The sequence below is a fragment of the Bacillus rossius genome (genome assembly GCF_032445375.1).
Source record: "Bacillus rossius redtenbacheri isolate Brsri chromosome 4 unlocalized genomic scaffold, Brsri_v3 Brsri_v3_scf4_2, whole genome shotgun sequence".
Taxonomy (NCBI): domain Eukaryota; kingdom Metazoa; phylum Arthropoda; class Insecta; order Phasmatodea; family Bacillidae; genus Bacillus; species Bacillus rossius.
In genome coordinates, this window is record NW_026962011.1 from 33,610,929 (window position 1) to 33,628,991 (window position 18,063).

Sequence of the window (18,063 nt, forward strand, 5' to 3'; positions counted from 1 at the left end):
TAACCTGCTTTGAGGCCCCCGCATCGGCCGGCGTGCAGCAGCTAAGTCCCAAAGGAATGTGATTTTTGTATAATCTTTAAGAACATTTTAAAATCAATCTCAGACTCTCTTACTTACAAAAATTATAGTCTAAAGTCATGAAGCAAGGAAGTTGTTAAGTCCATTTTAAAATTGAACCTTAATTGTAACTGGCCAGGTTTGACAGTTAATAACCAGGGACTGGAAGTAACGTGCTACTAGTAACGACGTTATTTGTAACAGTTACTTTATATGGTAACGATCGTGGTAACGCAATATATTAAGTTTTCAGTAACTGTAACTGTAACTGAATTACATTTTTTCGCCTTAAAGTAAAGATAATTGTCGTTACTTATTGCGTTACATTTGTTTAAGGTATTTATTATTGAACAAACGATTTGTTAATTTTTTCAATCCCAGAACGAAAATCCCGACAAGCATATTATTTGCGATGGTATTGCTTGTACTTGTAAAACTGCTGTTGGCTAGCCTGCGCTCGTATTTTGATTGTCATGTGATTAGGAATAAGAGGATTTCTTTGGTTTAAATAAGAGGAGCCCAGTGGAGGATTCTGGAGAACAAGATGAGCTACAATGGTTTTTGGAGTGTAGAAATAAGGACATTTCTTCACTAAATGACTATGCTCAAATAAAAAAAACTTTTCATTAAGTTGAACACAGCAATGCCAACAAGTGCTGCAGCTAAATGGTTGTTCAGCTGTGCAAATTTAGTTTTACGCCCAAATAGAGGCAATTTAAGCAATACAAGTTTTGAGAAGCAACTGCTACTCAAGATCAATAAGCAGTGGTTAAAAAAGTGGTGATTTGATATCAGTGTTATTATTTAGTAGTGTGAACTAATTACTCAATGTAATTTAACACCTAATTTAAAATTATTCAGTTTAAATAAACATATATCTTTACTAAACACAATATGTTTTATTAGCTTTTAATTATAACAATATTACGTATCACATTTATAGTTTTTCACAAAGTAACTTACAGTTACTATTCTCAGAACTTAACTGTAACTGGTTTATTTTCAGCAGTGTAACTTGTAGTTGTAACAGGGTTACATTTCCAATGGAGTAATTGTAACTGTAACTGAGTTACTTTTTAAAAGTAACTTTCCGGTCCCTGTTAATAACTACCAAAATACATTATCTTTTTAATGGAATTTACTTAAACAATTTACCTAACTACAGTGGGATTGTTATCCCTCAAAGTAACTTACAAAAAAAAATTCAAAACCTAACTTGTTAAAGGTAACAGACATACCACGAGATACCTGGTTTTTATTTACTATTAGTTCATTTCTTCTCCCAGCTAACTTGATTAACTGTCAGTAGCTGTAAATTTTACTTTTTTCATTACTTCCACCTCTGAAATGAACAAGTTTGTCTTATTTCTATCTCCAATGCAAACATGAGGAGCCCTTTAGTCTTACCATCCATCCTATCTGCAGTTCTGTGCATTTCAACACTCGGAAATATCAGTACATCAGCCACTTGCACCCAACCTACCAATTATTTGCAATCTTTATTCATCCCAACTTCTGGGGTAATGCTTGAAGAAGTGGTCCTTATTACTAACACACTTTCTGTACAACAATCTGCATTAAAATAATAAACACAATATTTGTTTAAAAAATTTTAATATTTTTTGGTATACAACAAATGGAATGTATTTTTTTACATAACTCCACAAATTTTACATACATGACAACATTATATACATATATATAATAATATTATTTTCAACAACAAAAACATTTGAATAATATTAACAACAACTTTAAACTATTAAATTTTCTTGTTGCAAAGGCAATTTATGGTAAAATAAAACATTATTAAATTTTACAGGGTTACAAAATATTTATTACACTATGTTAAACGTTTCTAAAATTACAAAAGCACAAAGGGCTACAAAAATTTAAAACTCTTCATGTATATAAAATTAGTATTAATACAACCAAAATATAAAAATAAAGTTTAAAAAATAAAACAAATAAACATGACATTACTACAAAAAATTTCCATTTAAAGTAATTCTAATTAAACTCCTATTATAAAGAGCTCTGCCAAGAATTACAGGAATATCTCCACACACTTAGGCTTGTGGCCATTTAAAATGATGAAATCCAAAATCTCCAACAAACTGCTAACACTGCTTAACATACACAGCGTGCAAAAATACTACTTAAAAACTACAAGTGTTTACAAAGGTCTGAATTCTTGAACATTTTAAATAAAAGAATAATGCTCGAACTAATATCATACAGATCTACAAAGAAAATGTAAAAGAAACAAAAAAATGCAAAAGTAGTGTTTTAGTGTAATACATACAAACCATGTTTCCATAGTAGTACAAAAATTCTTGGAAATAATGGTTTAGAATGAAATTAGGGTTTCACTGTAATCTTTAAATAAATAAAAATGCATTCTTAAGAATTTATATTGGCTACTTCACCGCAAGATAAAATACTCTGCTTTTCATTTAAAGCGTATGTTTGAAATAAAATAGATTTTAAAAAATATATTTAATATCTAATTAAAATTCTGTTTGATCACAAAAAAATTATTCCTACATATTAATATTACTAGTGTACATTAATCATACAAAATAATATGGAAGCCCTTGGATGTGATATACATTTTATCAATTAGGATACTATGACTTTTTTTTAAATTTACTGTACACCCACCACTTGAAGTAACGCTGCTCGTTTAGTGCGGTTTTGAACTAATGACGCCAACAGTTCGCATCCATAAATTCGAAGTAGCGCTGTTTTTTTTTATGTGTGTAGCACTTGTGTAGCATTAAATACAATGCAACAAATTAATGTGACAGATCAACAAACAATACTTTTCTCTTTCCTCAATAGCTATTCGCTTCCTTCATCGCATATTTATCTCTGACGACATTTATATTACGCCATCCCGTATGTCAGCAGCAGCTCTGGAGAGAACAGACTGAAGCTTTCTGGGCTAGTTTACCTCTACCTCGCGCATACTAGAATGTGCTAGTGGTAAATAATAGTAAACAATAGAGTCGGGAGTTACGTTAACAGGTTAAACAATTTTCCTAATAATAGAAAAAGTTACAATATGGTTTTTTTTAAATTCTTATTGGCACTGAAATATATCACCTATATTAGTAACGTTATTATTTTATAACTCAGAAATGTTATTAGCGCATTTTTAGGAATGCTATGCCCAAGCCGTATTGTGTAAACAAGTATTTTTTTTAAATTTAAATTTAGGTTGTTAAACCTCAAAATGTTATTCAACATTTATTTAAATGGATTTCAAATGTATTTAGACATATATCTGAACTGTAAATTGATTATACCGGGAGCAGTGTCTTTAAAATGGTAGTCAGCAGGCACATTTATCTGATTTCAAAACAAAATATGTATATTGATTAGCAATCTTGTTTTCCTGGAAAAAATATAGTGTTACTTCAAGGGGTGGGTGTACTATACAACTTAACATTATATTTTTTGGTGGATCAGAAACAATCCCATCAATTCCTTAAAATTTATCTACCATTACAGGGCTTTCTTAGGATAATAAAATTTGTTACAGCATAAATACTATAATGAACTTTATTTCTATTTTAACTATTTATTATTTACCTCTTGTTCCATTTAATATGATATATGATGTCTGATGTGATGTTCTGATTAATACACATACTGAATTTGCCACCTTTGTGTATGTTAGCAGCTTCACGAATGAAGGATAATGTCCAACGTTTTGGCAGACACTGCAAATGCCATCTTCAGCACAGTCATCTACCGAGGTTCTGTGGAGCTCTACTGCCCGAGGCACCCTTCACCGTGAAGGCTGAGCTTACCAAGTCCGGTTTCAGCGAAGAAGCTAGTGCAGAGCACCACACCGCACTGAATATGACCCATTTAATAACAAACTAACTCAAACTACCAGAAACTAGGAAAATATTTAAAAAAATATCCTTCAAACAGAAACTGGGAGGAATGGTGTGTTCGAACAGAATTTTAGTACACGCCTTCAAAAGCTGCTGAAGCAGAATGAGCATAAAACGAAAAACAATTGTCTCTGAATGACCAACAGCACCCGCCAATCAACACAGCTTGTTCCATGTGGGCCACTGATTAGCCAATTAGTACCAGACAATCAGTAAGCACATACAATATATATTCGGTGGCTTTTTGAATGAAGGGATAGTTGAAGGAAAGATGCTGGGGAGAAGAGAGATGGGGGTGGTATCAAAAAACATCTCCTCCCACCTTATGTACATAATTAACAATACCTAATTCAACATCTTATACACAAACCAGCCTTTATATGCATAAATGCAATCATTTGGTCACTTTGGCTCTCTTCATAACTAAAATAACAATACCCTATCTTTATAAGCTGGCTTGTAATATTTGTTAAATAAAAAAAAGTTTTTGTATTTCAGTAAACAGATCCAGACAGGTTCGAAAATTAAAAATTGTTAATTTTAGAATCTTAGTAATCAATGAATTAAATCCAATGTAGGAAGGAGAATCACTAATTGGCATATAGATAGGCAAACCTATTTTAGGAACTGACTTAATATGTAGGTATGTATAAAACTCATCTAAAAAATAAGCTACTAAAAATATAATGTAATATTCCTACCTACTGGCAATATCTTGCGTACATTCTGTGTAGTGTATAAGTTTAAAAGTGTGTGTTGTGCAAGAAAAATTGTTTTTAAGTTCATGACATAAGTAATTTTAAATTTCTGGTCATTAAATTTTTAACACTTCTTAAAAACAATTTCTCTTATCAAACCCTGTAAACATTTTAACCAACTATTATACTGTAGATTAAGCTGCACCTTAACACCTCAAGCCACTACACCACGAACAGGTGTCTCATCAGGCGGCAGGCCAAGCAACACGGAGCTACATCGCTACGTTGAACCCTACTACGGTGGGGGATCCACTTCGCCCTGGAAATGAGCAACAGAGGCTTACTCACCTGTTCTGGAGCTGCAACGCATCAAAACTAGTTACATTTAGCGCTAGTAAGCAAGCTACACATCGTTGGCTTACTATCCAAACCTCCAAGTCTGAACTTTGAGACTTAGGTATTTTAGATGACTTTGGTTCATAAATTACTGACACTCAGGCCTGTAAAACCTCCTAAGTCAAATTATGAATGCAAGGACATTGAAATCTCATAAACATTTTTAATATTATGAAATCTAGGTTTTATTATGCAATGAACTACCCGGACAATAAAAATTATTCTCAGAAAAACTAAGTTGGAAGCACCAGTTAAAGGCAATTTTAGAATCACAGTTAATATTAATATTTAAAGCCCCATAAATATTATAATACATATGTCTTAATAAATATCACTAAACATTTCATAAATGTTTAGTATGGTGCCCAAATATTTAAAATAATTTACATCACAAGTGTAGAAATTAATTAACAGAATCACATTCATTAACACTGTGAAAGCTACAATAGAAACTTTGTTGCTAAAGCAAGTTTTTCCAAAGAAAGAGGCTCCCAATGTGGGGTACGAAATAATAAACTGATTTGTTTGGGGATTAAAGCATACATCAGGACCTTATTTAGCATAACAGTGAACACTAAAGTTTGGAAAACTATAAACACTGGAAAATGGACGGCAAAGATAACGTATATTATTTTCTGCAAGGGAATACGTCTAATTTGAAAAAGAATTCCAAGAGGGACTGGACAGATAACGATGAAGAAATACGAAGAGAGGCGATGCAAAGTTTCGAGGAGCGAGCAGGATACGAGAATACCAAGGCAGTGAACACCAATAATATTAGTGATACTAGTGAAGTAGTCACAGCATCGATTAGCATGCCAGTAATGGGCATGGAACAAATTATAAATTGCTAAAAGAGGCCAAGGAAAAACGTGAAAGGGAGAAATGCGAAGAAATAGAGGAACGGGCTTAAGAAAAGCAGGAACAGGCTACAAAAGAAATAGAAGCTGAGGCAAAATAGGCTAGGAAAGAAAAGAAAGCTAAGGAAAAACAGGCTAGGAAAGAAAAGAAAGCTAAGGAAAAACAGGTTAGGAAAGAAATAGAAAAACAGAATAGATAAGACTAGATCATATTCTCCAAGTACTAACTACGTCGTTAGGCAAATTTTCAGAAGAAACTGGACAATTACGAAATGACCTGACACAGACTCAAAGTTTTATGGAATTAAATTTTGCAGAGGTTAACACTAGAATTAGTGTAGTATAAAATGCTGTTCCGTTAGTTAGAGACAAAGTAAAGTAAGATTTAGGAAAACATGACGAAACATGTAGAGAAGCCACATTAGTAGTTGGTAAAAAAAAAAATGTGTTCAATGGGTATTTTGACCAGAAACTAGATGCAATTTATAACCTCCAAAATGTGCATTCCAGATTAACATAAGACTGAATTCAGATGGACAGTTTAATGTGAAGAATTTGGGTTTAGCCCCGCTGCCAGGAAATGAACCAAATCACCTTAGTAGGGATGCGTGATATGACCCTCGATGACCATGTTACAGCTTAATTTCATGTACACTATCCTTAATATTTATTTAATCAAAACATGCCTATCTACAGATTATAGAAAAAACCTTATTTAATAGGCATAACATACATGAACATCATATACTAACACGACAATAAAGGACAGCACAACCAGAGATCAAATACTACCAAGATAAAATTAAAAATATAAATAAAAAGTGTTATAACTATACCATATAATACCAAGCAAAGAAAATAATAATATTAAAAAAAAATGCATTGATATATATAAGATTATTAATAAAGCAAGATAAATTCAAAGTTTATAAAATGCCATAAATCTGATGTACTGTACGGTCAGTAAAAATAACAATAACAGAATATACGAAGATAATGCTTATTCAGTTTATTTACAAGGTTTTCTAATTTTTTTCAAATTATAAATTAATCTAAAGACAAAATCATACTTTTTTGTGAAATGTGCACAAGGTGGATTTAAATGACCGTGAAACTGTGGCACTATAAGACTAGTGTTATCAGGAACATATTTGGGGTTAATTTTACAGCTATAATAAATATTAACAAAAAGTGAGTCTATGCTCTGAAAGAGAAGGTAAGTTAAGTTTAAATAAATGTTTTGTACTTATATATATAATAAACAGGGGCGACTGAATTGCTGCCCATTGGAAGGGCAGCCCTTCAGGATTTTTCTGACAGTGGTTTATTTGTACAGAGACTGGAAGGGCAGCTCATCCAATTTCTGAAAACACGCTCCTTTAAGAGTTTAAATAATCCTGAAAACTTGCCCCTTGGATGGGCAGCCCATCAGGATTTTTCTAACAGTAGTGTTTTTGAAAGGTTGTCTGAATTGTTGCCCCTTGGAAGGGCATCCCATCAGGATTTTTCTGACAGTAGTGTTTTTGAAAGGTTGTCTGAATTGTTGGCCATTGGATGGGCAGCCCATCAGGATTTTTCTGACAGTGTGTTTTTGAAAGGTTGTCTGAATTGTTGCCCCTTGGATGGGCAGCCCATCAGGATTTTTCTGACAGTGGTGTTTTTGAAAGGTTGTCTGAATTGTTGCCCCTTGGATGGGCAGCCCTTCAGGATTTTTCTGACAGTGGTTAGTTTGTAAAGTGAACTGACCTGACCTGACCTGACCTGACCTAAACTAAACTAAACTAAACTAAACTAAACTAAACTAAACTAAACTAAACTAAACTAAACTAACCTAACCTAACCTAACCTAACCACTGTCAGAAAAATCCTGAAGGGCTGCCCATCCAACGGGCAACAATTCAGCTCCCCCTAATATACACACACACACTGAAGAATATTCATCACCAAGCCAAACTCATAGGGCCCTGATTCACTGCAGGAACTGCCGCTCACCTCCGCCACTACCTCGAGGAACCAGCGGCCGTCACGTCAGTGCCTGTCGGCCAGGATGGTCGGCAACGGCTCCTTGATCTCTTTGACGCTCTGGATCAGCTTCAGCTCACTGTGTTTCGCAGTCGCTGGCGAACCTCTCTCGCAGCAGGCTGTGGCAAAAGCCAACGTTTGCGTCGCCCACACACCGTTCCCAAGGAAAAATATTATAATGGGACAAACGAAGATAAAACAAAGTCTTTATCTTAAATTTAAAATTTCTAAAGTGTCACTTGAAAAGCAACACATGATGATTGTTTATGAACACAGAAAAAAATTGACAAAAACATTTAAATTTCAAGGAACAGATTTTATAACCCTCCCAAATTACTACTGACGGCAGTCTAACCTACATATTTGAAACCAGTAATCTTGAAGTTCATTTGTAGGTTTGGTGCTGAAATGGCAAAGGTATGCATGTTTTACACTATGTTTATTGTAGGGGTAAAAAAAAACCAGCCAAACACAGAACACTAAGGATGCACGGAGCACGGTGGTGCAGCGATTACAACACTGTCCTCGCATTTTAGAAGACCCGGGTTCCAATCCCAGCATGGTCCGCCTGTCTGGTGGTTTGCATGGTAAACCCAAAAAACACTCCAAAGGCATTTACAAAAAGTAACTGAGGTTAATCAGGTCAAGTAAAACTTTTAGTCTGTTTATTTTTACTCCGCTCATCCATCAGTGACTACTACTGGCGTTCAGAAAGTCTACCGAGTCATGATTAGGTACATCAATCCTCTAATCGACCAACCCTGTGCCAAACCTGTGCGACAGTAGAGAAAGTTGAAAGTAAGAGGGGGGGGGGGGGGGGGGGGGGGAAACCATGCTCTTGACAAATATTTATTACACTACTTTTTACATTATGACACGAAATTTTACAAAACCAAGCTTCTAAAAATATTTTAATAACCTCCACTTAGTTTAATGAATACCTTCTGAATGTTTCATCGTCTTGGCAAGAACAGCCTGCATCGTGTAGATGATGTTCTCGAGAGACAACTTGAGGTCGCCGCCAGAGTGGTGCATCCAAGCCAGCAGCAGCGCCGCAAACAGGTCCCCCGTCCCAGTGAATATGGCCGAGAACTTGGGGAAGTTTATGCTCAGCTTCGTCTCCGAGCTACCTGCAAAGTTGAAAGAGACACAGCGCTACCACAGGCGGTCCACACTCACCCGAGTTATTTTGTTAGTTTACCTAAGTAAATATTAGACTACTTTACAAACACCAAGATATATAACCTTTATTGGTATGTTTCTGCATGCATTATTTATTTTTATCCTTAGTATTATAGTATAACCCAATTTTTTATACTCCACACTTAAAATAAAATAAAAAATACAGTAACTGCTCAACTAGATATTAATCAAGTCTGGACTCGACTCAAAGGTGTAAATACTGAACTCGATTAGACTGAACTCGAACCGAAAATTCACAGACTTGTCCACCTCTACTAAAAACAATAAAACAATAATATCTGTAAATTGAACAAAAATATAGCAGAGCAATTACTGTTTACATAAGTAATGACTAGAGACCTTGTAAAATTCGGGGATTCATTTCACGATAGGATAAGAGTCCTAATACTTTTGACATTATTTTGCTTCAGTGATTGGGGCAACAGATTATCTGAATGACTCCGGGCCAATGAAAAATCTTTAACAGAAGAATTAGCGAATCACGATCGTTCCCGGTCAACAGGTGTTACGAGTTGGTAACCAATCAGCAGATGTAATTTGCACGAGTGCGTAGAGGACCATGGAGTCTTATTCTTTAGGGATTAGAAATCGCGAATTTTGCAGGTCTCTAGTAATGACCAACTAAGAAGGTTTAACTCTACTAGGCAAACAAAAAGAACAGCCGTGTGGCAGTTGCCGGGCGCGGTCGGCTGGAACAGGTGGCGCCACTGACCCTGGGTGGAGCTGGCGAGAGCCAGGAGCTGCTCGTCAGTGCCCAGGTCGGTGGAGCTCAGCACCACCGTGTCGATGCCCTTCTCGTGGAACAACCGCACCGCCTCCCACGCGTCCGCGATGCTAGACACCTTCTGCCCCGTAAGAAGCCTGCGCACATGGCTACACATGTGAGTGGGAAAATTTCCATGGAATATTTCCTGAGAATACTTACCTACTATATATTTATTTTAAATTTTTTTTTGTTTTTTCCATCATCAACACATATCGACATAATTCAACAGAGGTTGATATACATCATACATAGGGACAAGAATATATAGTGAACTTTAATAAAACCCCAATAACACAGAAAAGAATATCAGTAGGCCTACAACATAAATATAACACAGAAATTGAAGTTAATACACCACAAAGCACCAAAATGAAATTAAAATCACGAAACTAATCAGCATTTTCAATCAAAACTGAACTCTTATTAATGACAAAATGCGTAATCTTATAAATATTAAATTAAATGAAAGCAATTTCTTTAGCATTAAGTTTGTACCACATTTTATGCATATAAACAGGGGCGCAACAACTAAATTTCCAAAGGGGGAGCAATGTACCTTTTTATACAGAATCATTGATCCCCCCTATTGAAGCGGAGGGGGGGGGGGGGGGGGTATTTCAAGGTGGAAAATGGTGCTATTTAAGCAGTTTTACTATCTAAAAGTTGATTACACAGCACTTTCTTTGCCCCCCCTTTGCCACCACTTCAAGGTTTCAGAGGGGGGTGGGGGGCAAAATACCCTTGCCCCCCCCCCCCCTGTTGTTGTGCCCCTGCATATAAAGAACAGCTTTTTAAATTATTTTAGAATACACATGTGTTTTAAATGTTATGCATGGTTTATAATACAAAGTCATACAGTCCTGAAACTAAAACAATTCAGATATGCTAACTGCTAGTATTTTAGGAATTCAGTAGAACTCTGCTATAATGTTCATATTTCTGAAGTCCCAACATTTTCCCCACAAGGAAAATGTGCTTAACATTTTACAAATGATGCATTTCCTGCTTATAAATTTTGTTTCTAACAATTAATACACACAAACAATTTTTTGAAAACCATTTTATATTCTATACAGTAGAATCCCGCTGATGCGACCTCTCACGGTTGCCGGAAAAACGGACTTATAAACGGAAAGGTCGTAGAGAATTCGGGCCAATTATTACCCCCCCCCCCCCCCCCCAAATATCTAAATACATAATAAATCGCCTTTGTTCGCATAGATTTCATATTCAAATAGTATATGGTATAAAAAAGACAACTTTTTAAATTCATATTACACCTCGGACTCGCATACCCCGAACAATGGGTTCCGATAAATACTCGCGCTAAAGGAATTCGTGTCACGTATGTTCGGCTATGCTAGCCGGCTGGTGGTTATTTTCGTTCAAAACGTGGCGAAGGAACTTGTGTGGATCAGGTAGAAAACATTCGGCTATAAACAAAAGATATAAGAACAATGCTATCCTGAAATGCTGTGACATGTTTTTGGAGTAGATAATCACAGTAACAGACCGACAGGATGTGCTCCCGTCCTTGCCGTCAGCGATGTTTATTTTGACAGCTCAAGCAATTATCTTTTCCTCGTCCCTTCACAGCATATAAAAAAAAAATAAAAAAAAAGTGGGAATGCAGATGGAAAAGTAACTATACAGTAAAATAAATATATTTACGGCCCTGCTAAATTTTTCTATTCAATAAAATTCGAGGTATTAGTGATTTTTCAGCAGAAACGGCTGTGTAACTAATAAACAAATTGTACCATAATAACTTAAACTTATAAAGTATTTATTAGCGGCGAAGGACAGTCGTATAAGCCCATACAAATATTAATTTTACCGAGAATGGACTGTACAACCTGGCTTTTGTCGCACGTGGTGTGGTAGGGGAGGAGAATGCTGGCCGGACGAGTTTCTTACGCTCTCGCAGCAGCTACCACAGCGGCTTTTCGTGCAGGCGGGTAAGATAACATGACAGCTGAGATGGCTTTTCCTGCGATAGTGGACGCGCCGAGCTCGGCTAGACACTGCCCGAGCGGCATTCACAGGATGTATCCGACGATGCGGCGACACCCCGCAGCAGCAGTTTTATACCAAAAATTTTACTCTGACGTCGTGTTATGCGGATTTTTATTTCGCGCTATCGCCATATTGCTGTAATATCTTCGTCTTGGAAATTGTCTTCTTATCCAATTGCTGGATAATCTCATATTTTTTCATTAGCGACAAGCTGGCTCGCTTTACACTCATTTTCACGAATCCACGAGTCCGTGTAAATTCAAAAACGAGTCACAATCGTCAACAATGCTTTGCAAAATCAAGCCAAAATTGTAAGCAAATCAAAATCCGTGTAAAACTGCGTGTCGTCAACGATCGTTCATAGAATAAAGCCAACAATGTTACCAAATCAAAATCCAAAAACAAATGCGTGTGTCGTCAACAATTATTCACAAAACCAAACCAGTAGTATAACCAAATCGGTGTTCAAGAAACAAAGCTTAATAAGTCGTCAACAATCACTAATAAAAATCAAGAGAAATCCGAATCAACAAGCGAGAGTAGCAAATCCACAAGTGAGCAAGATCACTAACCAGTCGCAAGACAAAGGCACGGGACCGGGACGGCAATAGACGCGCGCGTAGATGCTATCAGGTGATGTGCGCAGTTTACCGGTATTGGCTAGCGTGGACAGTCTAGAGGGGTGGTATCTATTTTTAACCGCCTTTTGTATGCCTGCCTGCTTACAGTACAGCGCTCGCAAAGATAAACGTGAACACATAGTGCCCAACAAAGTGTAACAGACTTGTTTTTCATCCGATTTTACTCAAATTTTCGACTTTCTCTGCTCAAATTTTTCACGGTTTCTCAAAAAACGGTCGTATAAACGGAATGGACGCATCAGAGGGGGGTCGCATCGGCGGGATTCTACTGTATACTGTATCAATATAGATATTTTCTCGGATGTGTATCTGTTGGCATCTTCATCTTGTAAAACAAAATAACAAATCCTTCCATTCTTTGCAAATCTGGATTTGTTTACAGATGTACGTACGTAGTTATAAAATATATTAATTTGCCAAACATTCTGCAATGGCAAAAAAAGAAAAGAAAATATAAAGCTTTTGATATTGCTTATAGTTCAATTTGTTTCATTCATAGATAGGAATCCACACAGAAAACACAACTCGGTGGCCAAGGAATTGTACACAGGCATTTCCACTGTAAATACTATACTAGTTGTGAATTGTGAGACAATTTGACAGAGAAGTGGCAGTGTGTCTGATGGACAAAGAGATCAGAAGCTGGGAGCACCATGAAGTCTAAGGAAAAGTGTTGGCTTAGTTTAAGCAGATTCGAGCCTCCACTGAACCAATCAATGGTTTTAACATGAAATTTGTCCATTGGTGAAAAAAAAATTCAAACACTGACGAGTGCTAAATTGATATCATACTGTCAAAGTAATACGGCCACAGGTCAAAAGTAGAAACTTTTAACACAATTAAACAAGAGGCTACATTATTGCAATAACATGTGACGTCGTCCCAAGTGCTCCTCTGGCTCGCTGAGGCCATTATTGCCCGTTGCTGCTTCAGGCTTGCGTGTGCGCCGGCACCCGTGCGCAAAAGTGTAACAAAGGTTTTGTTTATGTAATTATGTGAGGGTGTAAATATCTATTTGTCTTGTTGTGTACCTGTAGATGTGTTTCCCGGGCGACTGAGTCGCGTCTCCCCGCCTGTGACCATGTGGCTCCACGCACTCGCACACGAAGGGAAGAGGAGGGATTCATGTGCGCGCGGCAAGGGGGAAGGCCGCTGAGACGTCGCGGAGCGTGGGTCGAGTCAGTCGCCCGAGTGGGATGAGGGAGTGCGGTCGCGAAGTTGTGAGCGAAAGTCGAACGGACACTGTCAGTCGTGTCACCATTGTCACATCACCGTCATTCGCGTTGTCAGTCACGTCACCGTCGTTCGTGTCGGCAGTTACGTCACAGTCTTACGTGTCATCGTCATTTGCGTCACTATCAGTCACGTCACGGTCGTTCGCGTCGGCAGTTACATCACAGTATTTCGTGTCATCGTCATTCGCGTCACTGCCAGTCACGTCACCGTCATTCACGCCACTGTCAGTCGCGTCACTGTCGTCACCGCCAGTCAGGTCACTGGTAGTGTCGTGTCGCGCTCAAAGTGCGTGGAGCCGGGCCTCGCCCTGATGGACTGTCACAGATGGGAGCCGTGACAGCCCATGTACAGTGTGTGACGTGTGCATTAAACACAGCTTAACGTCATAAACTCTTTTATTTCACCAGAGTTAGGGTAGTTCCCTTGCCACGTGGCACGTACCCTCTCTACCGGAGCAGCTGGGCAGCGACTCCGAACCACGGGAACGGCCCTAACGTCGAAACATGGTTAAATTTCAGACTTGCGTCCATCGCAACATCGTGTTTTGACAGTTATTTTTCAAAATTCAGGTATGGCCTCATTACATGGGTAAGATTGGCAGATGTTGTTTCCATTGGCGATCTTAACTCAATTTCACATTTTTTGAGATATGGCTCTATACTTTGACAGTGCAATATTTCATGCTTGTGTTTTTTTTCCCCCTTTTTGCTACCTTGAAAAACATTACGAGAGGGGTCTACTGTACATAACCTGAGCAGTCTGAGTTGCTAACACTCACTCCACTTCGAACTGGTTGGGGGTGATGATGTCGGCGAGCGGCAGGATGGTGTCCCTGTATATCGGCAACAGGTCCTGCGACACGTACATGTGCCCGTTGTCCCCCATCACCGGGTCACACACTGCAACACACGCCCGCGGCAGCCATCGCTAACAGCACCGCGCTCCACCCTCCACAGCAGAAGGCACTCGCTACGTGAATAGACATCACAGCCACAACCATGGACTGCAACATTAAAAAAAAAAATCTATCTGCCACCTCGACCTGAATAAACAAGTTTGCTTCAACATTCAGCCACGAAACATTCAATTTTTAACTGACTATATCGCTGTTATAAAATACAAAGGTCTAATCTTGAATAGCTTTGGCATGTGAATGCATGTGAAATATAATATTCAAAAAGGAAGGTACTTATGATAACATTGTCTTGGATCGCATATTACAATATATTAAATATTCTCATAGATTTGCCATTATTTCACCATGTATTTAATTAACTTGGTTGAAGTTCTGGAACAATTTTTTTTGTAAAAAAAAATAAAAATAACATACTTTTCCAAATTTTCTTTAGCCCAGAATTACTGCTGTACGGCCCAAATAAAATATCTATTGGCAAATTAAAAAGTTCATTTCTGCACGATACTACAAAGATTGTTTATTTTTTTAAAATAACAGTTGTAACAAGCAACGTAAATGTACACAAAAAAAACTTTTTTCTCTACCAAAAACCATTAAATTTTCATTCAAAACTTGTACAAATGGAACTACAGTGAGTGGAATCAGAGGAAAGGATAAAGCAACTTGCTCTCTACTCACCGTATACCAACTCTGGGTTCACCGTCCGCAAATGCTTAACGAGTGCAGCGATGCGCATCAGGAACGAGGCAGAGCCAATGTAGCCCGTCAGGAGGTGAGTGTATCTGTCAAGCTCATTCTCCCGCAAGCCCTTCAGAAGTTCATCTGATTCACATGGAAATGTTTCATAAGCAATGATAATACTCCCACACTCAAAACCACACACTAGTTACATGACTAAATAAATTAAATTAGCGGTTAATGTTAATGATCCTTGGAATACAATAATACTTGGTGATTAAGAACACAATTTACTGAACTGTCAAGTAGAGAAACCGTTAAAGAGTCTATGATAAAATGTAAAGTCTCTTCACATAACTTCAATATTTTATGTTGTTTGCATTGAAAATACTGTGGATCTTCAACATGATGACCAAAGCCAAAACCTTTCTGTAATAAGTACCTTGTGTTAGCAATTGTTTTACTCTATGGTTTACAATATGGCTGGGCACCTAAACTTACTTCTGAATTTGGGGGGGGGGGGGGGGGAAGGGGGGCAGATGTGGCAAAAATATCTACAGATCAGGTAACCAGACTTGGAACCTTGTCAACAGATAATGTCCAAACCACATCAGCTAAGCAAGTTGCATTGTAAAATAATAAATATGAGAAACAGGGGGTCATTGAGGTGTTGTATTCAGACCACTTCCCCACTGCCATGCAAACCCATGTTAAAAACTAGCAACTCGGTAATTGTACCTTATTGCGCATCCAAATTAAAATAAAATATTAAGACAAAGAAAGGAATTGGTTGCGTTTGTGATACAAAACTGTCCAATTACTTACCAAAATATATATGATTTTGAAAACATGTACAAACTTTGAGGAACACTGTTCCCAGCAGCAAATTGTACTGTGTGACATATCCAATTGTATTTAAACGTAAAATATTAAAATAAAGTAAGCAATTGAATGTGTTTGTAATTTGAATGAAAAAGTTCAATAATCAAAATATTTTTTTTATTTTGCAGATATGCATTATGAAGCTTTCATATAAACTGGATACACAATATGGAATAATTACCTGCAACACTGACAACAATTTCCCAAAGGGTCAAATTGCAGACCTCACCGAGGTAAGGCACTTGGTACATGGTACTCTCGTTTCCAGCACTTGACAGCATTCCGTTGCAACGTGACCTCACATCATCTCAATAAGCCCATTCCTCAGCCTGACCAAGACACCAGCCAGTTCTACGATAGTTGTCCAAGACCCATCAGACCATCCTTCCAAGACATAGAACAATATGACTGCCAGTGATGCAGTCATGCTGCTATTAACACCTTTGAAAAATATTTATACCCTTTCTTAGGTATAAAAGAACTTGAATGTCCACCAATCTGTCAAGTTAATAGTAAAGTAAGCGAAGTATAGAGGTATAATTTATCATCATCAAAACAAAAGTGTTGGCTAATGTTTAAATTGGAAACCAGTTAAATTTTGCATTTGATTCACAAAAATTAGAGAGAAATAATTGGCTAAGAAGCCAAATATTTAAGATCATAGAAATATAAGTTTCACAATGTCAAAGTATGAATGACCATGACCAGGCTTATAGCAGCAAAGTTGTTTCCCATTATGCTTACACTCATACCTAATTCAGTCTCGTTTAGCACTTGCCCATGCCAAGTAGGGTAGCCGGTGTGGTTGCTGAACTGAACAGAGTTGATGGCATCTACTTCAAAACCCAAAACCTGAAATAAGGCATATTTATACAGAAATTTGAAGCTTGGGTGAAACACATATTGCAGCACAGGTTTGATTTCAAAAGTGGTCATATATTGTTAAAAGCAGGCTATTATGATAGCTGTAAATTGTCCCTGAAATCAATTGAGGAATTTAATAAATAACTGATTTAAGGTTTACAAACTAGTTGATGTACAGATGAGATCTGAATTTAGAATCATTGTTTAAATGAATGGGCGAGGAAATCAATCAAATTCCTGCAGCAGTTGGGTACACTACACATCCGGTGGTAAACAGTCCCACCCACCTTTCCTTTACCCTTCTCCTGAACTGCATCACATCCTCGCTGTCACCTTCTCCTCTACACTATTCAAATCCCCTATCATCCTTATGACCTGTGAGTTTTTGCTTCTTTATGTTCTCTTTCTCTCTCTAGAGACTTTTCTTGAGTTTTCCTTCCTTGTTATAAATTGTCCTCTCTCTGCCCTGTGGCCCAGCTCTCCCCACCCTTCCACCCCTCAGTATTTGGTACATTTGACCATCCTCTCTGTCCACCTTGCTTCAAATAGACTGTCCCACCGCAGTTCTTTCATTAGCTCTGACGGTTGGTAATTGTTAACCTTATTAATGTACTTCGGGTATTTTCACTCACTAATGCAATATGGTATAATTTCATGGGGAAATAGCTCGGAAGCTATTAAAGTCTTTATAATACAAAAAAAAGCCATAAGGATTATTTGTAATAGCAAGCAAAGAGATTCATGCAAACCACTTTTTAATAAACTATGTATTCTCCCATTGCCAAGTCAATATATCTTTTCAGTTTTAGTGTTTTTAAATAAAAATCTGAATATTTTTTAGCCAAATTCAGCAATACATCCATACGAAACTAAAAAATGTGATGACTTGCATATAACTCGGGCAAGAACTACTTTACAGC

At 37.3% G+C, this 18,063-nt stretch overlaps 1 protein-coding gene across 2 annotated transcripts in view; it reads right to left on the bottom strand.

The window, feature by feature from the left end:
• Positions 1 to 1,659: 1,659 nt before the first annotated feature.
• LOC134542435 (pyridoxal kinase) overlaps positions 1,660 to 18,063 on the bottom strand; it is a 45,560-nt gene continuing 29,156 nt past the window's right edge. For both annotated transcript variants that reach the window (XM_063386672.1, XM_063386671.1), the window contains exons 2-8: positions 17,032 to 17,131; positions 15,398 to 15,541; positions 14,582 to 14,702; positions 9,857 to 10,005; positions 8,883 to 9,071; positions 7,912 to 8,060; positions 1,660 to 4,982 (exon numbers count right to left, since the gene is read on the bottom strand). In XM_063386672.1, the coding sequence (XP_063242742.1) occupies positions 7,948 to 8,060; positions 8,883 to 9,071; positions 9,857 to 10,005; positions 14,582 to 14,702; positions 15,398 to 15,541; positions 17,032 to 17,131 (816 nt within the window). In that variant the 3' untranslated portion in view covers positions 1,660 to 4,982; positions 7,912 to 7,947. The remainder of the gene's footprint in view (positions 4,983 to 7,911; positions 8,061 to 8,882; positions 9,072 to 9,856; positions 10,006 to 14,581; positions 14,703 to 15,397; positions 15,542 to 17,031; positions 17,132 to 18,063) is intronic.